The 25,073-nt window shown below is 38.3% G+C and overlaps 1 protein-coding gene across 1 annotated transcript in view; it reads left to right on the top strand.

Moving 5' to 3' along the window:
* RASAL2 (RAS protein activator like 2) overlaps positions 1 to 25,073 on the top strand; it is a 396,824-nt gene that overhangs the window by 332,206 nt on the left and 39,545 nt on the right. Inside the window, exon 5 of the mRNA XM_007448530.1 lies at positions 12,255 to 12,364. Coding sequence (XP_007448592.1) covers positions 12,255 to 12,364 — 110 coding nt within the window. The remainder of the gene's footprint in view (positions 1 to 12,254; positions 12,365 to 25,073) is intronic.

Here is a 25,073-nt window from a genome sequence, read left to right as displayed (position 1 = left end):
CCCCTACCCCAGTACCAGGACCAACACCAGCCTGCTACCTCTCTGACCTCATTTCCCACAACCCTTCCTACTGCTTTCTCCATTCCAGCCACACTGACTTCTTGGCTCTTTCTTGATCACACTAGGCATACTTTTGCCTTAAAGCCTTTGCTGAGCCTAGTTCTGTTGCCTAGAATGCTTTTCCCTTCCAGTATCTGCTAACTCAAGGCTAACTCACCTCCTCTTCTTTACTCAATATAATCCTTCTCCATAAGGTATACCATGACCACTTTGTATTCCCAGCCCTCTTTACACAGCTCTGGTTTTCTACAGTGCTTGTCTTTTGCTAACTTATTTTGTTCTTTGTTTATTGTCTATCTCCTTCCACTGGTATATAAGAATAATGAAAGCAAAGATTTTTGTTTGTTCACTGATTATCTCAAGTGCCTCAAGTATCTGGCAAATAAATATATGCACAAATGAAACTTTTTAAGTACTAGCAATATATTGGGTTCAAATTCTAACTCCTCACCTATTAACTGTGTTACCTAAAGCAAGTTTCTGAATACCTGCTTTGTGGAGTTGTTACATGGATTAAATGGTATCACATATTGGAAAGCACCTGGCCAGTGCTTGATAGCCAGGAAGCCTTCAGTAAATTCATTCAGCCAACAAATGTTTATTGAACATTTAGGATATACCAAGTATCATTTATAGGCACTGGCATACATCACAGAACAAAATAGCTCCAAATCCCAGATATTGTGGAATTTATTTCTAGTTTCCTTCCCTTCCTTTGTTGTGGTAGTTTCTAGGAGGAAAGACTCATGATTTCACCTAGCCTGTTGAGTAGTCTCTCATCCTAGATTTATATTCAGTTAATACTTATAGGTACCCATTTTCCATTATTTTAAAACTACTTTTGTATTCAGTTATCTTATTCTTTGGGATGGCCTTAGGAAGAGGATTTTTTAATCCTCATTTTACAGATAAGCAATCTGAAACTTAGAAGCTGTGACTTATCCAAGGTCATCAGCTAGGAGAAATTGGAGCCAGGATTTGAAACCACACTTCCTGATTGAATTCCCTGTTCTTTCCATGGTGGCAGTTGTAGCAGAAACACCATGATGGCTTTTATTCCTTTCACTGCCTATTTTATTTCAGTTCTACAAACATATATTGAGCCCCTACTAAATGCCAGATATCAGCCCTGCCTTGGGGATGCAAAAATTGTTTAGTCCCTGTCCTGTGGAGTTCAGAGTTTAGCAGGGAAGTCTGTTGACACATCAGTGGGTATGCAGTGTGCTAAATGTAAGGCTGGCTCTATTTATAGATTCTTGGAAGCACATAGGAGGGGCACCTAATCTAGAGCAGGGTCAGGACATGCCAAAATAGACACCTTAGAAGAGATCATGCCTGAGCTGAGTCTGAAAGGATAACTTAACCAGGGAAAAGGGAGGGAATATGAACAGTAGTATAGATTCATGATGACTATAGAGAATTAGAGGCTTTTAGATTTGCTGGCTTGTAAAGCATGAAGCAGGGAATGGTCAGGGGTCGGCTAGAGCAGTTAGTAGCTACCAGATGATATCGTATTCTACAGGGAGAACTCTTACCGGGACCACTCTTTTAGGTACCTTTAGGTCAAGTATCCACCCCGGTCCACTCAGCTATAGCCAGGGCTCTTCATGGTACAGAGCATACTGACCTGTATGTAAGGAATTGCTCAGGAGGGGCCCATGGGAAAGAGGGCATACCATATACTCTGAGGCTTCCCAGAGGGAATAATGTTGCTGGAAGGCTCAGTGCATGGTTGGTCCAGGCAGAGGCATAGTAAAAGCCAAGCCAAGCTTAGAGATAGTGAATATTTAGTGGCATCAGCCCATTCAGCTATGTGATCTTCCCGGACAGCCTGATCACGGGACCAGATTTTAAACATTGATTCAGTTTTGATTTTGGATAGCTGATCATTAAGGGAATGGAGATTATTGGTGATTGAATAGCTTCAGATAATTGGTCCGGGAGTCTTGGTTGAATAGAGAGAAAAGCAGGGTCACGGAGAAAAACGGGTTGGTCAAGAGACTAGCGGTTTCTATGAGGTTGGAGAGTAGATGTATTTGGAGAAAGCCATACCTGGTCAGGAAGAAAAGTCAGAAAGAAGAGTATGACTGCCTAAGGTGTCTGAGGTAAGGGATCTGAATAATGATAATATCTAGGGCGTGGTTCTAGGAGTGAGTGGCTGGAGAGGAGGTTAAAGGTTATTGGAGTTAAGGAATTGTGAAGCTAGCATATTAGATGGATCACTACGCAGTTATTTACTAGCATGGTGTTAGGAGCTAAGAGACAGAGAAATATTGCAAGCTGGGGGCTAAAGTCCTTAATGAATAAAGGAAAGTGAAAGAGAGATTAATACATGAGAACGGCAAAGAGTGTGATAAAGGGTATTAAATCAAGGTCATAAGAACCTCAAAGAATATGCTTTACTCCAAACCGTTATTTTATGGAATAAATGTTTGGAAGCAGTCGTAATAAGCTAGGAAAATCCCAGCTCCTCTTTCTGGTACCACTGAATATTGGTTAGGGAGAATGGAAAACGTCTATCAAATAGGGCTGTAAGCTAAACAGTCTTCTCGGGTGAAAACCATGTTTCAGTTATATCAAGGAAATGAAAACAGAATTTTGTAGTAGATTCTACTACCTCCATGAAATATCACTGACCACTTAGGGCAGTCTTACACTTTCCATTATCTATATTCCTTAAACAACCATAATTTTATGTATATACTTCTGAGGTATTTACTGAGCACTTATTAAGCTTTAGACTCTGTGGTTGATGTTAAGATAGATATAGCATTATACTTTCCTCAGAAGTTTAAGGGCCAAAGGGAACAATAATTATACATGAATAGCTGGACAAATCATCTTTCCAATCTTTTTTTCACTACTGCTAATCATTTACCCACCAAACTAAATCTACTTAGTGTATACCCTGTGTATTGTTACCTCCATGACGTTTTTCATGGTATGCTCCATACAGTACCCTTGCTACTCAACACCCCCAAATGCAAATCATGTCTACCCTTTGGACCTAGCATATACCACTTCTTCCATACAATCTCCCTTTGTTTTGATGAACTCCTGAAATAATTTCCTATGTACCTCTCTAAAATAATATCATGTGTCATCAATTCTAAAATGCACATTTTTTCACATTTTAACATCTCTGTAAGTTACTTTTTTTTCCCCAATAAAAATTGAATTTTATTGAATTTATTTTTTTTATAGAGCAGGTTCTTATTAGTTAGCCATTTTATACATATTGGTGTATATATATAAATCCCAATTGCCCAATTCATCACACCACCACCCTCACCCTGCCACTTCCCCCCCTTGGTGTCCATATGTTTGTTCTCTGCATCTGTGTCTCAATTTCTGCCCTGCAAACCAGTTCACCTGTACCATTTTTCTAGGTTCCACATATATGCGTTAATATACAATATTTGTTTTTCTCTTTCTGATTTACTTCACTCTGTATGACAGTCTCTAGATCCATCCACGTCTCTACAAATGACCCAATTTCGTTCCTTTTTATGGTGGAGTAATATTTCATTGTATATATATACCACATCTTTATCCATTCATCTGCCAATGGGCATTTAGGTTGCTTCCATGACCTGACTATTGTAAATAGTGCTGAAATAAACATTGGGGTGCATGTGTCTTTTTGAGTTATGGTTTTCTCTGGGTATATGACCAGTAGTGAGATTGCTGGGTAATATGCTAATTCTATTTTTACTTTTTTAAGGAACCTCCATACTGTTCTCCATAGTGGCTGTATCAATTTACATTCTCATCAACAGTGCAAGAGGGTTCCCTTTTCTCCACACCCTCTCCAGCATTTTTTGTTTGTAGATTTTCTGATGATGCCCATTCTAACTGGTGTGAGGTGATACCTCATTGTAGTTTTGATTTGCATTTCTCTAATAGTTAGTGATGTTGAGCAGCTTTTCATGTGCTTCTTGGCCATCTGTATGTCTTCTTTGGGGAAATGTCTGTTTAGGTCTTCTGCCCATTGTTGGATTGGGTTCTTTGTTTTTTTAATATTGAGCTGCATGAGCTCTTTATATATTTTGGAGATTAATCCTTTGTCCGTTGATTCATTTGCAAATATTTTCTCCCATTCTAAGGGTTGTATTTTCATCTTGTTTGTAGTTTCCTTTGCTATGCAAAATCTTTTAAGTTTCATTAGATCCCATTTGTTTATTTTTGTTTTTATTTCCATTACTCTAGGAGGTGGATCAAAAAAGATCTTGCTGTGATTTATGTCAAAGAGTGTTCTTCCTATGTTTTCCTGTAAGAGCTTTATAGTGTCTGGGCTTACATTTAGGTCTCGAATCCATTTTGAGTTTATTTTTGTGTATGGTGTTAGGGAGTGTTCTAATTTCATTCTTTTACATGTAGCTGTCCAGTTTTCCCAGAACCACTTATTGAAGAGACTGTCTTTTCTCCATTGTATATCCTTGCCTCCTTTGTCATAGGTTAGTTGACCACAGGTGTGTGGGTTTATTTCTGGGCTTTCTATCCATCTGTATTTCTGTTTCTGTGCCAGTACCATATTGTCTTGATTACTGTATCTTTGTAGTATAGTCTGAAGTCTGGGAGCCTGATTCCTCTGGCTCTTTTTTTTTCCCTCAAGACTGTTTGACTATTCGGGGTTTTTTGTGTCTCCATACAATTTTAAGATTTTTTGTTCTAGTTCTGTAAAAAATGCCGTTGGTAATTTGATAGGGATTGCATTGAATCTGTAGATTGCTTTGGGTAGTATAGTCATTTTCACAATATTGATTCTTCCAATCCAAAAACATGGTATATCTCTCCATCTGTTTGTATCCTCTTTAATTTCTTTCATCATTGTCTTATTGTTTTCTGAGTACAGATCTTTTACCTCCTTTGGTAGGTTTATTCCTAGGTATTTTATTCTTTTTGTTGCAGTGGTAAATGGGAGTGTTTCCTTAATTTCTCTTTCAGATTTTTCATCGTTAGTGTATAGGAATGCAAGAAATTTCTGTGCATTAATTTTGTATCCTGCAACTTTACCAAATTCATTGATTACCTCTAGTAGTTTTCTGGTGGCATCTTTAGGATTCTCTATGTATAGTATCATGTCATCTGCAGACAGTGACAGTTTTACTTCTTATTTTCCAATTTGTATTTCTTTTTCTTCTCTGATTCTCATAGCTAGGACTTCCAAAACTATGTTAAATAATAGTGGTGAGAGTGGACATCCTTGTCTTGTTCCTGATCTTAGAGGAAATGCTTTCAGTTTTTTACTATTGAGAATGATGTTTGCTGTGGGTTTGTCATATATGGCCTTTATTATGTTGAGGTAGGTTCCCTCTATGCCCTCTGTCTGGAAAGTTTTTATCATAAATGGGTGTTGAAATTTGTCAAAAGCCTTTTCTGCATCTATTGAGATGATCATATGGTTTTTCCTCTTCAATTTGTTAATATGGTGTATCACATTGATTGATTTGCATATATTGAAGAATCCTTGCATCCCTGGGATAAATCCCACTTGGTCATGGTGTTTGAACCTTTTAATGTGTTGTTAGATTTGGTTGGCTAGTATTCTGTTGAGGATTATTGCATCTATATTCATCAGTGATATTGGTCTGTAATTTTCTCTTTTTGTAATATCTTTCTCTGGTTTTGGTATCAGGGTGATGGTGGCCTCATAGAATGAGTTTGGGAGTGTTCCTTCCCCTGCAATTTTTTGGAAGAGTTTGAGAAGGATGGGCGTTGGTCTTCTCTCAGTGTTTGATAGAATTCACCTGTGAAGCCATCTGGTCCTGGACTTTTGTTTGTTGGAAGATTTTTAATCCCAGTTTCAATTTCATTACTTGTGAGTGGTCTGTTCATATTTTCTATTTCTTCCTGGCTCAGTCTTTGAAGGTTATACCTTTCTAAGAATCTGTCCATTTCTCCAGGTTGTCCATTTTATTGGCATAGAGTTGTTTGTAAGTAGTCTCTTAGGATGCTTTGTATTTCTGCGGTGTCTGTTGTAACTTCTCCTTTTTCATTTACAATTTTATTGATTTGAGTCCTCTCCCTCTTTTTCTTCATGAGTCTAGCTAATGGTTTATCAATTTTGTTTATCTTCTCAAAGAATCAGCTTTTAGTTTTATTGATCTTTGCTACTGTTTTCTTTGTTTCTGTTTCATTTATTTCTGCTCTGATCTTTATGATTTCTTTCCTTCTGCTAACTTTGGGTTTTGTTTGTTCTTCTTTCTCTAGTTCCTTTAGGTGTAAGGTTAGATTGTTTAATTGAGATTTTTCTTGTTTCTTGAGGTAGGCTTGTATAGCTAAAAACTTCCCTCTTAGAACTGCTTTTACTGCATCCCATAGGTTTTGGATCGTCGTGTTTGCATTGTCATTTGTCTCTAGGTGTTTTTTTATTTCCTCTTTTATTTCTTCAGTGACCTCTTGGGTATTTAGTAACATATTGTTCAGCCTCCATGTGTTTGTGTTTTTTACATTTTTTTCCCCTTTATTCATTTTCAATCTCATAGCGTTGTGGTCAGAAAAGATGCTTGATATGATTTCAATTTTCTTAAATGTACTGAGGCTTGATTTGTGACCCAAGATGTGATCTATCCTGGAGAATGTTCCATGTGCACTTGAGAAGAAAGTGTAATCTGCTGGTTTTGGATGGAATGTCCTATAAATATCAACTAAATCTATCTGGTCTGTTGTGTCATTTAAAGCTTCTGTTTCCTTATTTATTTTCATTTTGGATGATCTGTCCATTGGTGTAAGTGAGGTGTTAAAGTCCCCCACTATTATTGTGTTGCTGTTGATTTCCTCTTTTACAGCTGTTAGCAGTTGCCTTATGTATTGAGGTTCCCCTATGTTGGGTGCATATATATTTATAATTGTTATATCTTCTTCTTGGATTGATCCCATGATCATTATGTAGTGTCCTTCCTTGTCTCTTGTAACATTCTTTATTCTAAAGTCTATTTTATCTTTTATGAGTATTGCTACTCCAGCTTTCTTTTGATTTCCATTTGCATGGAATATCTTTTTCCATCCCCTCACTTTCAGTCTGTATGTGTCCCTAGGTCTGACATGGGTCTCTTGTAGACAGCATATATATGGGTTTTGTTTTTGTATCCATTCAGCAAGCCTGTGTCTTTTGGTTGGAGGATTTAATCCATTCACCTTTAAGGTAATTATCGATATGTATGTTCCTATGACCATTTTCTTAATTGTTATGGGTTTGTTTTTGTACGTCCTTTCCTCCTCTTGTGTTTCCCACTTAGAGAAATTCCTTTAGCATTTGTTGTAGAGCTGGTTTAGTGGTGCTGAATTCTCTTAGCTTTTGCTTGTCTGTAAAGCTTTTGATTTCTCCATCAAATCTGAATGAGATCCTTGCCAGGTAGAGTAATCTTGGTTGTAGGTTCTTCCCTTTCATCCCTTTAAATATGTCATGCCACTCCCTTCTGGCTTGTAGAGTTTCTGCTGAGAAATCAGCTGTTAACCTTATGGGAGTTCCCTTGTATGTTATTTGTCGTTTCTCCCTTGCTGCTTTCAATAATTTTTCTTTGTCTTTAATTTTTACCAGTTTGATTACTATGTGTTTCGGCATGTTTCTCCTTGGGTTTATCCTGTATGGGACTCGCTGTGCTTCCTGGACTTGGGTGGCTATTTCCTTTCCCATGTTAGGGACGTTTTCACCTATAATCTCTTCAAATATTTTCTCTGGTCCTTTCTCTCACTCTTCTCCTTCTGGGACCCCTATAATGCGAATGTTGTTGTGTTTAATGCTGTCCCAGAGGTCTCTTAGGCTGTCTTCATTTCTTTTTACTCCTTTCTCTTTATTCTGTTCCGCAACAGTGAATTCCACCATTCTGTCTTCTAGGTCACTTATCCGTTCTTCTGCCTCCATTATTCTGCTATTGTTTCCTTCTAGTGTAGTTTTCCTTTCAGTTATTGTATTGCTCAGCTCTGTTTGTTTTTTCTTTAATTCTTCTAGGTCTGTGTTAAACATTTCTTGCATCTTCTCAATCTTTGCCTCCATTCTTTTTCTGAGGTCCTGGATCATCTTCACTATCTTTATTCTGAATTCTTTTTCTGGAAAGTTGCCTATCTCCACTTCATTTAGTTGTTTTTCTGAGGTTTTATCTTGTTCCTTCATCTGGTACATAGCCCTCTGCCTTTTCATCTTGTCTATCTTTCTTTGAATGTAGTTTATGTTCCACAGGCTGCAGGATTGTCATTCTTCTTGCTTCTCCTGTCTGCCTTCTGGTGGATTAGGCTATCTAAGAGGCTTAGGCACATTTCCTGATGGGAGGGACTGGTGGTTGGTAGAGCTGGCTCTTGCTCTGGTGGGCAGAGCTCAGTAAAACTTTAATCCACTTGTCTCCTGATAGTGGGGCTGGGTTCCCTCCCTGTTGGTTGTTTGGCCTGAGGTGACCCAACACTGTTACCTACCCGGGCTCTTTGGTGGGGCTAATGGCAGACTGTGGGAGGGCTCACGCCAAGGACTACCTCCCAGAACTTCTGCTGCCAGTGTCCTTGTCCTCACAGTGAGACACAGCCACCCCCCACCTCTGCAGGACACCCTCCAACACCAGCAGGTAGGCCTGGTTCAGTCTCCTGTGGCTCCTTCCCCTGGCTCCCGATGCGCACACTACTTTGTGTGTGCCCTCCAAGAGTGGAATCTCTGTTTCCCCCAGTCCTGTTGAAATCCTGCAATCAAATTCCACTAGCCTTCAAAGTTTGATTCTCTAGGAATTCTTCCTCCCGTTGCCTGACCCCCAGGTTGGGAAGCTTGATGTGCAACTCAGAACCTTCACTCCAGTGGGTGGACTTCTGGTATAAGTGTTTGCTAGTTTGTGAGTCACTGACCCAGCAGTTATGGGATTTCATTTTATTGTGATTGCGCCCCTCCTACTATCTCATTGTGGCTTCTCCTTTGTCTTTGGATGTGGGGTATCTTTTTTGGTCAGTTCCAGTGTCTTCCTGTCAATGATTGTTCAGCAGTTAGCTGTGGTTCCAGTGCTCTCGCAAGAGAGAGTGAGAGCATGTCCTTCTACTCCGCCATCTTGAACCAGTCTCCCTCAAATTACTGTTTTATCATACGCCATTTGTCATCAATGTTTTTGAAAGAAAGAATATATCATGGTATTCTGTGGAAAAACATGAACAACAGGTACTCTGAGTCAAAAAAAATAGTTCAGAAGAATGAAGATGTATTAGGGATACCTTAACTGATTTTGTATATATTCTTTTTGTGTGTACACTGTGATATATGACAAAACCAGCCAAAGTAAGTCTTTAAAAAACTTCTTTAATACAAAATAAAAATTCTAAGTAGTAAGGCATTGTGTTATAGTTTAATTGGCTGCTTTTTTCTTTGTATACATAAAATAATGATGTGACTTACAGTCACTGGTGTCCTAGATTCAAAGAAATATGATAGTGTTATTTTATGATTAAGTATGCCGTGCATTAAGAGCATGTACCTTCCCAATACATGTTGTGTAATTTATATTTGTATTTATTTCTAATCTTACATTAAACTACAGGCTCTTTGAGGGCAGAGTTTGCGTTTGTTTTATCTTTGTTTCCCTTACAACAACTAGTACGATGCTTTATAACATATACACATAAAATAAATACTTAATAAATAAATGGATTAAAATATGAAGTATTATACAATAAGTGCCACAGGAAGATAAAGTACTATATGAGTGAACATCTACTAGTACATTCTCAATTAACTGCTTAACTGTAGTGTGTTAGAATTGTATTTATATATGGTATTTGGTCCAGTCCTTGGGCTGAATCTCAACTTAGGCCAGTGGTTTTTGAACCAACTATAAATGATCCTAATAGAATTCTATAAATTTAAGTCTGGTTTGCTGACTACATTTACAAGGAAATGTGGTGACTCATCTTGATTGAATCATAGAAAGTAGTAAATAAAGACTTTGCCTTAGGGAACAGATGACAGTGACTTTCCCTAATGATGCTAAGATTATACAGGAGATCAGGCAAATGGCTGTATCTAAGAAATATAGTACTTTTTTTTTTTTTCCGGTACGCGGGCCTCTCACTGTTGTGGCTTCTCCTGTTGTGGAGCACAGGCTCCGGATGCGCAGGCTCAGCAGCCATGGCTCACGGGCCCAGCCACTCTGCGGCATGTGAGATCTTCCCGGACTGGGGCATGAACCCATGTCCCCTGCATTGGCAGGCAGACTCTCAACCACTGCACCACCAGGGAAGTCCAGAAATATAGTATTTTTAAAAATAGCCCTGGTTTTTTTCCCTCCAATCAATCTCAATACACCTACAATAAAAAACAGCCTGGGGAATAAAGAACAGCTTAGGGAATTATGTCTTTGTGATATTTTCTAGTTTTTACCCTTATTCTTTGGGCTATAAGTACAAGAAATAACAAGCATTTTTCTTCAGTGAGCTAAATAGCTCTACTTCTGATTCAAATAAGTTTGTTTCCATTTTTTCTCTAGCAGTGCTTGTATGTTTACTTGGCATGGAAAAGCACTGTGGTAGTCCACACTACTGTTCACCAAATATCTCTTTCTAGATACATGATAGGATTGTACATTCTTTCCCTGTTGAAGTTAGGTGTGGTCATGTGACTTTTTTGTCCAATAAAATGAGACCACTAATGAAGCTTTAAGAGCAAGTACAAAATTTACCACACTTCCTTTATCCTGAGGCAGCAACTAATAGAAGCACAAAGATGGAGCCTCCCTTAGCCTAAGTCCCTGAGTGAGGACAGCATAGTGCCAGGTCCCCGTCATATTTGACCTACTCATAGACACATAGTACATTTTGTGCCAGTAAGATTGTGGGGTTATTAGATAAGCATAACCTAGCTTATCATGATTAATATAGTGTTCACCCCAAAACAGTGGGCTTTAATGGTAACTAAAAGAATATAACAGATTTGATGTGCTGGTATTGGCCTAGTATTTTTCTTTCTTCCTTATGGAAATATTTATTGTACACAGCTTCTATAAGGTAATATTCATCACAAGGTGATTAGAGTCAATTCCATACATCAAAGTACTTTTCTTTGAATTATAGTCTTTTGTCAAGACATTTTGACATACTTCTATAAGATGTCCTTTCATCTGCCAACAAGAGAATTGCCAATTCATTCTTACATTTATTCTTTTATTCAACAAACTTTTTTGAATGCCCATTATTTGCCAGGTGCTAAGACTAGGAAGATGTTCAAGGCACTCTAGATAGTTTGGTGGAAGTGGCAGGAGGTAAACAGGGCTAAAAACTATAAGGCACTTTGTTCTTCTGAAGTCTGGGTGCTTCACTGGTTTCATACATGATACATACCTGTTTCATTTTAAAATAGTTAAACTGCATTTAAAATTTAACTTCACAAGTACCATATCCAAGGTGACATAGATCAGATTTTGCCACTGCTGAGACCACCAACATATTACCTTAGAAGTTAGAAGTTTCTTTACCATAGCTAGTATAGAAACTGTTTAAGAAATAAGAAATGAAGTGCCATCAAAAAGTTTAATTCTTGGGCTTCCCTGGTGGCGCAGTTGTTGAGAGTCCGCCTGCTGATGCGGGGGACGTGGTCCTGGAGGATCCCACATGCCGCGGAGCGGCTGGACCCGTGAGCCACGGCCGCTGAGCCTGCGCGTCCGGAGCCTGTGCTGCGCAACGGGAGAGGCCACAACAGTGAGAGGCCCGCGTACCGCCAAAAAAAAAAAAAAGTTTAATTCTTGACATATATACTCCATCAAATGTAAAATAGATAGCTAGTGGGAAGCAGCTGCATAGCACAGGGAAAGCAGCTTGGTGCTTTGTGACTACCTAGAGGGGTGGGATAGGGAGGGTGGGAGGGAGACGCGAGAGGGAAGGGATATGGGGATATATGTATACATATAGCTGATTCACTTTGTTACACAGCAGAAACTAACACAACACTGTAAAGCAATTATACTTCAATAAAGATGTTAAAAAATAAATAAATAAAATTTTTTAAAGTTTAATTCTCCCAATTATCATAGAAGAAAAAAATTTTTTAGCACATTATCAGGTAGTTTCCAGCAGCTGTATTTTACAAATTAAAAAATTAAAAACTGAATTCTCTTTCTGGTCTTCATTATAAGAATCTGAGTATCTTTTGCAAAGGCAATGCAGATGAGTTAGGAGACAGCAAGGTTCCCTTTTGGTTCTTCTTCCCATCACTTTCTGCCTTTTCATTCTAGGGGTTCTTCAGCAAGCGCCTGAAAGGCTCCATCAAGAGGACCAAAAGCCAATCAAAGCTCGACCGAAACACGAGCTTTCGGCTTCCCTCCCTTCGCAATACAGATGACAGGTAGGAGTTCACTTGCTTAAAACAAAGAAAGGAATTTTACAGTGCATTCTGATAAGGCATTTTGGTCTTCATTAACTTTGCATCAATGATAGTTGGAAAGATCCGATACAAAATTTACTTTTTTGTCTTGCTCATATTGAGGCAAGGTACAAAATATTGGCTTAAATATCCAACCAGTTTAAATATCTTACAATATTAGAGAGTGTGTGGATACCTAAGAACTAATTTAAGAATCGGTTGTGCTGTTTCTGTCGAATCAAGTTCTAGTGGTCAGAGGTGTATCTTTCTTTTGTAGGATGACCATAAGGGATGATGATGGCTATAGCTAACATTTTTTGAGCACTGTACTAAGTGCTTTATATGCATTTTCTTGTTTAATCTTAATAATTACCCTGTAAGAGAAATATTAATATTATCACCATTTTATAGATGACAAGTCTGAGGAACAGAGAAGTTAAGTTATCTTGCCAAAGGTTATACTGCTTAGTAAATAGCAAAAATGGTATTTAAACTTGGGCAATTTGGCTCTAAGAGTCCATGGTCTTCACTGCTGCATTGTTCATTGTATATAGTATATGGACTCAGCCTCATTAATTTGCAGTCACATCTAGAAGATATGTATGAAAAGCAAGCCTGGATTTCAATAATTAGGACTACCAGGTTTAGCAAACCTCAAATGCATGGCTTGCTAAGGATAACAACCCTCTAAAATGATTGAATGTATGCTAGGACACATTTGTAATACTTCACGTCTCTACAATGTTCAAAATTTAGGAAATGGTACTTGTTGGGTCTTGACACATCACCACCATCACCAGTATTTATTGAGTGCTTACTCTGTGCCAAGTATTTTTAATGTAGTATCTTATGTAATACAGCCCTAGATACTATTATTATCCTCATTTTACAGATAAGGAACTAAGGCAAAAGAGATTGAGAAACTTGCCCAAAGTCACACAGCTGAGTAGTAGAGCTTTGATTTAAACTTATGTCTGCCTTTCATAATGATACTCTTATTTATACTTGGGTGTATGTTTTTTTTTTTTTTTTACTTTTGGTAATAAGTCCATTATTTCCAGTTATCTGCATAACAAACAGAAATATAGATTATAATCTCTATAATGGCAGATTATAGATTTGCCAGGCCGAGAATTACTCTCGTTTTATATGTGAAGTAACTTGTCCCCCATACTGAGTTGATAAGAGGCTACTGCTTTATCAGCTCTTCTTATCGCTGAACCACATTAGAGATGTTCTGTGAAATTTGCAAGTATGTTCAATTTGCGGTGTAATTGTATTGTTAAATATGTCTTTTATACCTTTTTGTTTTAAGGTAATTATTAAAAAAAGATCTTTTATTCTCATATTTTCACCTTAGATTTTACTCTATAGCACAGAGAACTATATATATATAACTGAATCACTTTGTTGTACAGCAGAAATTAACACATTGTAAATCAACTATACATCAATTTTTTTAATTACTTTTATCATTCAAGCAACCATTTACATTTTATCAGTATGATGGATGAATAGTAATAATAAACACATATACAGTATGTACTATGTGCCATACACTGTTCTAAGAACTTTACATAAATGAAATCATTTAATCAACACAACAACCCTAGTTACAGTCATGACCTCATTTTGAAGATGAGAAAACTGAAATAGAGAAATTAGTAAATTGCACAAGTTCACACAGGTTAGAAAATGGCAGTACTGTGGTTCCAATCCAAGAATTCTAGCTCTTGAGTCTACATTTTTTAATTTATGCTATATTGCCTCTCACAAAAAAGGCAGGTGGGGGGCCTTTCTTTGTTTTAATTTGTAGTTACCTAATGCCTACTAAGTTGAACATCTTTTCACAAGTTTTCTTCTTCTATGACTTGCTTATTCATCCCTTTGCCATTTCTCTATTGAGCTATTTGTCCTTTTTCTTATGCTTTGGAGTAGTGCTTATTATTACTAGGGATTGTAAGCCACTATTATGCATGTTGTTAAAATTTTCTTCCAGTTTGTTTCTTGTGTTTTTAAATCATGTCTCTAATTATATAGAAGTTTTAGATTTTCATTTGGTCCAACATGTCAGTCTTTTTCTTTGTTGGCTTACCTGGCCAAATTTGACCAGAACACTGAACTCAAGAAGCCAGGGATCTCTTTCTCATTAAATTTCTCATTATGATGCTGTTCAAATCACTATATCTTACTTCTTCAGGAGGAGGAAATATTCTGCCTGGGGTATTAGGAGGATAATGAAGTAGTGATCATGATATTTTGAATTCTTCAGGCTTTTTGATAACAACAAACCTTATCTGCACTCATTACATTTTAAAAAGATAAAATTATCCTCATGAGGTCTGAGTTACTGCTTTCAGATGGCAGAAAAACAGTTGTAAATGAGTTTATTTCATCTAAAGAAGGTTTACTACATATGATAAGTAAGCTTTTCTGTGCAAAAGAACATAGGGTATTTTAACATGCAGACTTAATTGATCAAAAAGACCCTCCAGGTTTGTCTAGCCCAATGATCTGCAAGTCGTAGACTCTGCTCTAAGGCCCTGATGGAATTTGGTACCAGTGTTGCTTTGGGGATCAATTTATGATGAACCTTAAACTCAGAATTTCCTTTGTGAAGTTGTGGGGCACAGGCATAAGGAGTAAAACTTTGCCAAATAATTAATATTTTTAAGAACCAAATTTCTTGATACACAGTAACATATCTAATTGTGACAGTTATGTACAGACTAGAAAGCCATTTGCTACCAGAGAATATAGAGTACTAAAGACACAGCCCCAACCTCAAGGTGTCCAGTAGAAGAAGTAAATGCTCAGGAAGAAATGGTATGGGGAGGTGAGATTACTTCTCGTTAGGTGGACCAAAAAAGACCTTAGAGGGCAGTGGCCTGTGAGTTGAACCTTAAAAAAGCAGGTATAATTTGAACTGAGAAACAGACACATGGAGAGAGCATTCCTCAGAATGGAAATAATGAGCAAAAGAAGAAAACAGGAAACTACAGAGCTTGAAACGAAATACTGAGTAGTTCATGGTATATAAAGGAGTGAGGTAGGAAATGATTGGAAAGGTAAAGTTCCAATTTTTACATTGATAGGTAAAAGACTGTGTTTTTTTGTCTTAAAAATGACTCAGTATAAGAAACAGAAATATGAGCTCCATCTTTGATGAAACTAGGATAAATCTGAATGATAGATTACTTAAGACTAGAGGAAGATCAGGGTTTCTTTGGTGGCACAGTGGTTGAGAGTCCGCCTGCCGATGCAGGGGACACGGGTTCGTGCCCCGGTCTGGGAAGATCCCACATGCCGCAGAGCGGCTGGGCCCGTGAGCCATGGCCGCTGAGCCTGCGCATCCGGAGCCTGTGCTCCGCAACGGGAGAGAGAGGCCACAACAGTGAGAGGCCCGCGTACCGCAAAAAAAAAAAAAAAAAATTAGAGGAAGATCAGACGTAGTTGCCTGCAGAAGGAAATTCTGAAAAAGTCTATCGCTTAATGATTCAGATCAGTTGCTAATTAACAGATACTCAAAACAGTAATGGCTTAAACGAAGTAAAGTTATATTTTCCTCACCTATAAGAAGTCTGAGGGTGGGCAGTCTAGGACTAAGGGTTCAGGGCTCTTTGTGGGCTTTTTCCTCTGCCATTCTCAAGATCTTCAAGAATCTCTTTATGAACACAAGTTAGCTACTGGAGCTCCAGCCATAGCATCCATATTTCAGGTACCAGAAAAGAGGGGCCCATAAAAGGATACCTGTCTTCCAACCAAGTTATCTCCCTTTAGAGCAATTTCCCTAAAACCTCACCCAGTGGCTTCTCATTGTCACTTTTATCTGCAAGAGAGACTGGGAAATGTTATACATGGGTATGTTGTTGCCCCCAATAATACAAGAGTCTGTTATTAAGGAAGGCGGAAAAGATGGGCATTAGGAAGACAGCTAGCATCTCTAACAGAAGAAGGAGGTTGATTTACCCACTCACCCCCAGAACTCTGGAAAGATTCAGCTCCCACCCAGCTCTAGCAGGCCAGCAGCCAGGCTTACATTCATCACACAGCAAATTTGAGAAACTGAACCAGATAAAAAGACCTACAGATACCAACATTTATGTTCCCCCATTACAATGTCAGCTGGTAATTCTACTCCTAAGTATATCCAAGAGAAGTGAAAAACTATGTCCCCACAAAAATTTGTAACATGAATGTTCGTAAACATCATTTATAGTAGCCCCAAAGTGGTAATGACCCAAATGTCCATCAACTGATGAATGGATATACAAAACATGATATATCCATGCAATGCTATATTATTCAGTCATAAAAAGGAATGAAGTACTGATACATGCTACAACATGGACAAACCTTGAAAACGTTATGCAAAGTGGAAGAAGCCAGTCACAAAACACCATATAATGTACAATTCCATTTATGTGAAATGTCCAGAATAGGCAAATCTACGGAGACAGTAGATTAATGGTTGCCAGAGGCTGGGGATATAGGGCAGGGGAAAGTGATGAATGAAGAATGACTGCTAATGGACATGAAGTTTCTTTTTGGAGTGATGAAATGTTTTAAATCTTAGACTGTGGTGATAATTGCACAACTCTGAATATACTGAAAATGGTACACTTTAAATGGGTAGATTTTATGGTATGTTAATTATATCTCAATAAAGATGTTAATTTTTTCTTTTTAAAAAAGCAGCTGGCCAGGAAGTACTCTGCAGTGAAGCTCACTAATCTGTAAGCTCTATTCCAGCACACAAAGCTTCCATTGAGTTCTTTTTTTTTTTTTTTTTTTTTTTTTAAATGGTGGGGTGGCATACGAACTCAGGCTGTCTTATTTTAGAACCAACACCCTTTTTTTTTTTTTAATTAATTTATTTATTTATTTTTGGCTGTGTTGGGTCTTCGTTTCTGTGCGAGGGCTTTCTCTAGTTGTGGCAAGTGGGGGCCACTCTTCATCTCGGTGCGCGGGACTCTCACTGTCGTGGCCTCTCTTGTTGCAGAGCACAGGCTCCAGACGCACAGGCTCAGTAGTTGTGGCTCACGGGCCCAGTTGCTCCGCGGCATGTGGGATCTTCCCAGACCAGGGCTCGAACCCGTGTCCCCTGCATTGGCAGGCAGATTCTCAACCACTGCGCCACCAGGGAAGCCCCCCATTGAGTTCTTTAGTGCTTTAATCTTAAATATAAACAGATGGCCAAGAAACTCCAGATATTTGAGGAAATTCTTCAACATGAAAGGCAGAGAGAAAAACAAATAAATAGGAGAGAGAAAAAAGAACCCAGAAGAAACAGAGACAATGCATAGAGCCAAAAACAACTTCAAAGCATAATAAATATTTTCAAAAGATAAGATAGTGCATCTATGAAACAATAAGATGCTATAAGAAAAGGAACCTCAAAGAAACAAGAAAGAGAGCTTAGAAATTGAAATATAAAAGCTAAAGTCAAGTCAGTCTCCCAGAAAGTAGAACAGAAAATGAGAAAATCAATCCAGAAGATTCTAGTAAAAGAAAAGTTTTATTAGAAAACTTTGGAGAGGAAATCGTCAAAGAAATAATACAAGAAAATTTCCCAAAACAAGAAAATATAAATATCCAGATTGGAAAGGCCACCAAATTCCCAATACGGTGAATGAAAAATGACAAAAGACTTTCCAACACACACACACACACACACACACACACACACACACACACACACACACCAATTCACATCATCATGAAAGAGCACAACACCAAGGCTTTAAAAAAAATCTTAAAAGCTTCTAGAAAGAAAAAATAGGTTACATACAAAGGAGGTATAAAAGGATTGCATTGGAATTCTCAATAGAATATTGAAAATCAAAAGTCAGTGGAGCAGTGTTTTCAAAATTCTGAGTGGAGGTTATTTTCCTCCACTCAGTATTCCATACACAGGACAGTCCTTGAATGTCAGATGAGGAGTTTGGATTTTGTTGTATAAGCAATGGGGGGTCTTTAAACATTTTTGAGCACGGAAGTGACCTAATCAGAATTGTGCCAATTGTAGATTAATCCAACAATGGAATTTCAAATGACTTGGTTTGCAGAGACTAAGTTTGGGAGACCGATTAGAAAAAAAAAAGCTGTTGTAGGAAATAAGAAAGGCTCTAAAGAGGGTAGTTGGCAGTGGGAATGAAGAGTCAGAGACAAGATAGGAGAAACATTTTAGAGGCAAAATCAATAGGATGTCACAAAATCATCATTGTTCCAAAGCCATCTAATCAGATAAAAGCCAGTAAAGTGATTTCCTAGAATCAATATTGGCAGCATTTTCACATTAAAGCCATGTCATGTGGAAGGGTTTTGGGACAGGAGAAGACTCTGCTATTTCTGCCTTATATTGATATGTACTTTGAAAAGTTTGAAAAACTAGGAAATGCTGAAAAACCGTGGTTATACAGCATCATCAGGCATTCCAGGATTTCGAATGCCTGTCAGGTTGCCAACCTTACTCTGGAAGTGCTGCTTAAATTTACCAAGTCCTGAGGTAAAGATAAGCACATGGAATAGAATTTTCTCCACTCCTTCAAACATCCTTTGCCCTGACAAACCTCTAGGAGTGCAGCCTAATCCTAAAGTATCAACTTGGGCTGTGCTACCAACAGTTAGTCGTTTCTCATCCTCTAGATTTCCCAGATAAAATCAAACCCCACCTTGTATGCATTCCCTACCAATATCCCTCGTGTATGTTGTGGCGGGGGGGGAAGGGATGAGCCTCACAGCTTTCTCCAAAAATTATCTCTCATAAAATCCTTTCCCTTCTCCATACTGTCACCACTTTTTATATTCCTGCTCTGACTGAGAGGTTCAAGGTAATGGAATCGGTTCCAAAACATTTCCTTTGTAGATTCTACAGTTTGGTACTTCACTGCGGCACGCACCTGTTTTACCTTAGAGTCTCAATTTGAAACTTCAGTTTTAATATCTCATCACATATGTATATAATACTTTTACTAATCTACAATCTTGAGCATAACGTACAAAATGGAACATGGCTCTGTCCATTCCCTAACTCTCAGCATTATCTCCTACCACTCCTACCAGAAGTCCATCATTTACTTACTAAACTGTTTCATATTTCTCTACTTTTAATCTTGCTGCCCTCTCTATCCCAAATACCATATCCTATTCCTACACCGTGTCCTTTGACATGCAACAGTACCCAAATCAGGAGTCATATGCTCCCTGACTTCTTTTCCTTGTTCTTCCTGTGCATCATTCTAGACTAAGCACCTACCCCATATACCCTACCCACCCATGGCCAACTGTATACACCTTATTATAGGACTGACTGCTTTCTATTGAATTTATCTTTTCATGTTTCTGCTTACTGCAGTAGATGGGAAGCTCCGCAAGTGTACAGTCTTTGTATTCCCACCCCCTACCACGATGCCTGTCCTATTAAGGAACTGAATTTCTTGGCCTGAAACAAAAGGGAAGAATTCAAACAAATTCCAGATAATAGAGAAGAAGAATCTCCTTCACTATGGTGTACTTGGATAGAATGACAACTTCTCAGAAATTATTGGATTCCAGGCCATTAATTAATCAATACAGCCTAGCTATAGATTATAGTTTCCCTTACCAGTGTTTACTGATATGGACCAGTTAAGGAGCCCTTAGTTTTGTGAACTAAAATCCAATTGAAGTTTCTAATTATGTCATGATAGCATTTTAAATTCGTTAGAATGCTTTATCTTAATAGAAAAAAATTATTTCCATACATTTATACCTTCTATCTTCATATTCTTCCAGCAAGGAATATATTTGGGAATAGCTATCCTAACCTAATAGTTTACATAAAATGAACTAATGCTTGTCATATCAGTTTGAAAAACTATGTTTGCAATGATAGTCCCATTTGTATGGTACTGTAGTTTATGAGATATTTGTAAAATCATAGATGATTGTGTTTGATTTTCACAATAACTGTGGGAGGTATAGGAACAGAAATCATTATCCACATTTTACAAATGAGATAACTAAGGTTTAGAAGGAATAAATTATTTGTTCCACGTCACATGGCTAGTGAGTGATTTGAGCTGACATGAATATGTAGGGCTTTTGAGTCCAAGTTGATTGCCTTTTCCATTATTCTCTTTGTTGCATGTGTTGATAGGAAGCCTAACCTGCTGAGAAAATGATTGAGAAAGAAGGAAAGATCAAACGGAAAAGTCATGCACACACATATATATACACACAAACATATTCAAACAACAACTTTTTTTTTTTTTCCGGTACGCGGGCCTCTCACTGTTGTGGCCTCTCCCGTTGCGGAGAGCAGGCTCAGCGGCCATGGCTCACGGGCCCAGCTGCTCCGCAGCATGTGGGATCCTCCCGGATCGGGGCACGAACCTGTGTCTCCTGCATCGGCAGGCGGACTCTCAACCACTGCGCCACCAGGGAAGCCCCAAACAACAACTCTTAATAAGAGTAGAATACTATGCAGTAATAATCAGTGAGTCAACTTATGGTCATTATATTTTCACGATTTGGTAAAGTATAAAGCAAACTCCCTACTATGTTCCTATCATCTTCCCTTCCCTCCAAATCCAAGTGGTTTCGATGAAAAATTAAAATAGAATCAGTAAAGGAAAATATAGCTGGATTTCTTGTGCTCTTGGAATGGAAGAACCCTTTCTAAGCATAAACTGGGGGAAATAATTACAAATATGACAGAAAAAGTACTAATTTACTTAATTTTAATACTATTTATCAATACATATCAGTTAAGTTAAACAATTAGAAAAATGGTTTAAGAACATGAAATAACAGTTCATAATTCACAGAAAAGAGAACTGAGATTGCCAATATACATGTTTAAATGTCCTCAACCTCATAACTAAAGAAATTCACACTAAAGCAATAGTATAGAAATGAAATACCCTTTTTTACCAATTATACTGGCAAAGATGTTTGAAGTGTAGCCATATCTCATTTTGGTGATAGTGTATAGAAACATGCACTATTGGTAGGACTTTAAATTGATGCCATCTATTATGGAGGATAAATTAGCAATATCAAAACTTTAAATGTGTGTGCCCTTTGATCTAGCAGTTTCACACCTGGAAATTTAAAGCATGAATACATGCACATGTGCTTCAAGGTATATGTACTAAGATACTTTTTGAACCTCGGTGGTGATCACCAAAAAAAAAGAGAAAAGAAAACAGACTTAGATGGTCATCAAGGATTGGCTAAACTTCTATAGGCCCATATAAGGGAATACAGAGTGATCATTAAAAAGCGGCAATTTATATCTATATGTTCCAGTGTAGACAAAATTCCAAAATATACTCTTTTTTTTTTTTAACATCTTTATTGGGGTATAATTGCTTTACAATGGTGTGTTAGTTTCTGCTTTATAACAGAGTGAGTCAGTTACCAAAATATACTCTTAAGGAAAAAAAGTATGGTAGAATCTCATTTGTATGTGTATACATACATACACACACACACACACACATACACACACATATATGTATAATATTTGGTTGTCTGTGTACAAAAAATTTCTGGGATGTGTCACAAAAATCGTTAATAGTATTTTCTGTAGGAGATTGAGGGAGGTACCCTTATTTTTATTTTTCACTTTCTGTCCTTCTGAGCACTTGGCATTTATTACCGGAAGCATTTATTACTTTATTATTTAAGGAGAAAAAATAATTAGAGAATACCTCCTTCAACCCCATTTCAACCTCATGCCTCCCTGTAGCTGTTTCCCAGTTGCCACCCCTTCACCATCAGACTTTATGAGTTAGTCTCCACTTTCTCATATCCCATTCATTTTCTCAACTGTCTGGAGTCTCATTTTTGTCCTCGTCATTTCACTGAAACTGCTACAAGTATCTCCAATTGTCTCTCAGTTCATATACCCAGTGGCTACTGTTAATATTTTAACACACTCTATCTTCTACAGTAATGGAAAACCATCCTTTTTAAGAGTTCTCTTCCCTGGGCTTTTATGATACTTGAGTCTCCTGGTTTTCCTTCTGTCTTTCAGATTCTTCAGTCTCTTCTGTCAGTTTTGTAGATTTAAATGTTAGCATTTCTCAGTCTACATGTTCTATTTCAGTATTCACATTGTCTTAGTCTGTTGAGACTGCAGTAATAAAACATCATAGACTAGATAGCTTATAATCAACAGAAATTTATTTCTCAAAGTTCCGGCGGCTAGGAAGTCCAAGATCAAGGTTCTGGCAGATTCAGTGTCTGGTAGGGACCTGCTTCTTGGTTCAAAAGGCTTCCTTTTCTCTGTGTCCTCAGATGGGGGAATGGGTGATGGATCTCTTTGGGGTCTATTTTATAAAGGCACTAATCCCCTTCACGAGGGCTCCACCCCCCTGACCTGATCACCTCCCAAAGGTCACACTTCCTGATACAATCACATTGGAGGTTAGCATTTCAACATACATTTTGGGGTGAGACATTCAGTCTGCGGCAAACATCTACTCCCATAGGAACCTCAAACTTGTACTAAACTTGATTTTATTTCCCCCCTTGGTTCAACCAACATTGCCTCTCACTTCCCATCTCTGTAAAGCACATTACCATCTTTCTACCCAGTGGCTCAACCTTGACTCTACCCTCTCCCTGATGCCTCCAGCATTGCCGTCATTAAGGCCTATTTACCACCTAATTACCCCCAAATCCATCCACTTCTGTATTTCTTCTGCTCTAGTTTGTGATCTTTACTCAGGTTACTATCATAACCTATGAACCAGTCTCTAAGTCTTTCATTATTTCTCTCTCCTCTGTGTACCCCTCTCTTTCTCCACTTTTTAGCCAAAGTATACTCTTGCCAAGGCACACATCTGATCATGTCATTCACCTTCCACCACCCACAACCTTTCTATGTCCATCCACTGGCCTTGTGATCAAATTGGAACACCCACGTTACTACGGGTCCCATCATGGTATCTCTCAAGCCTCATTATTCCCCATGCCTCTTCTCTCAGCCCCAACACACATCCACACTGCACCAGAGCCACACTGCTGAATTCTTTTCAGTTCCTCAAACACCCCAGATTTGTATGTTCTCACTACAGGCCTTCTCACATGCTGGCCATTCCCTCTAGGATGCTCAGTACCTCCACGTCTGCATAGAGCTAATTCCACTCCATCCTTTAGTTCACAACTTCACATTACTTTTAACTCCAAGAAACTTGCTTTGGATCCCCAACTGAAGATCCAGGGCCCCTACTAATTGCCCACAGAGCCACTATTGCATCCTTTTTCCTAGATCTTATCCCATTGTATTATAATAGATTTTTAACTCACTAGATAATAAACTGTGTGTGAGTACAAGGACCTTGCCTTTCTTCTTCACCTTTGTTTCCTTGCATTGGTATCTAGTATAGTGCCTGGCACATAATGTACACAAAGTAACTATTGAATGGATAGATGGATTCATACATATATTCATTTATTCAACCAAACAATGGCTGAAACTAATGGGAAAGCAAATAGTCATGAATTTAGGGATGATTAAGAAGTAAGTGTCATTGAACTTCATCAGTGTCTAACTTCTTTTTTTTTTTTTTTTTTTTTTGGCCTCATGGCACGGCTTGTGGGATCTTAGTTCCCTGACCAGGAATTGAACCCATGCCCTTGGCAGTGGAAGCACAGAGTCTTAACCACTGGACCACCAGGGAATTCCCTCTAACTTGCTTACCCTCTTTTCACCCATACTTAATTTTACGGTAACCATGAGGCTGAAAGCCTAAATTCAGAAAAAAAAGAAAAAAAAACCTAATCTTTCCACTCACTCTTACACTAGTAAATATGTTAATTGAGTGGTTTATGAGTGTGGTTTGGTTTCATGGGTTTTTTTTAATTCGGTATAGTTGTGTTTACATTGAATTTGTTTAATAGGCACTACTAGATTTTATTCCATTTGCAATTTAAGAACAAGAAAAGGTGTGTTACAATATGGTACAGTTTCTGTAAGGAGATTGTTCCCTAGTGTCTGTCATATTGGAGGCTGGTTGAGTTTTCTGCCCTTCAGAACATGTTTTAATATTTATAATCTTGTCTTCATTCTGTTCCTGTCTTCATTGTCTATATACATGTATATGTACCAAAAATAGGTTGAATGTCGTTTTGGACCGTGATGATAAATTTCCTTACCATGAGTTTAAGTGAAAACTCAGACTGACAAACATCCTTCTTTACCATTAGCAGCTGGGCTCATTAGACTATCCTGTCAGAACAGAGGCTGAGAGCAGAGAGAAGGAAGATCAGTGGTACATGTTACTTTTCCATAATAGCTTTTTTTTTTTTTTTTTTTTGCGGTACGTGGGCCTCTCACTGTTGTGGCCTCTCCCGTTGCGGAGCACAGGCTCCGGACACGCAGGCTCAGTGGCCATGGCTCACGGACCTACCTCCTCCGCGGCATGTGGGATGTTCCCGGACCGGGGCATGAACCCGTGTCCCCTGCATCGGCAGGCGGACTCTCAACCACTGCGCCACCAGGGAAGCCCCATAATAGCTTTTTGTGTGAGTGGTTGTATGGTATTTTTTTAAGTAAACATAAAAATCAGTGAGTAGTATAAGCAGTAGGGACTGGCTTTAACTGCAGCAGGGCTGTCAGGATCCTCAGGGGCACATTTTTTTAGCACACAAGCAGAACTCTGATGAATGAGCTCTAATTTCTTTCTTATCTTCTTTT

Source organism: Lipotes vexillifer, unplaced genomic scaffold (genome assembly GCF_000442215.2).
Source record: "Lipotes vexillifer unplaced genomic scaffold, Lipotes_vexillifer_v1.1 scaffold76, whole genome shotgun sequence".
Lineage (NCBI taxonomy): Eukaryota > Metazoa > Chordata > Mammalia > Artiodactyla > Lipotidae > Lipotes > Lipotes vexillifer.
The sequence above is the reverse complement of the archived record's forward strand: the minus strand, read 5'-3'. Positions and strand labels throughout refer to the sequence as shown.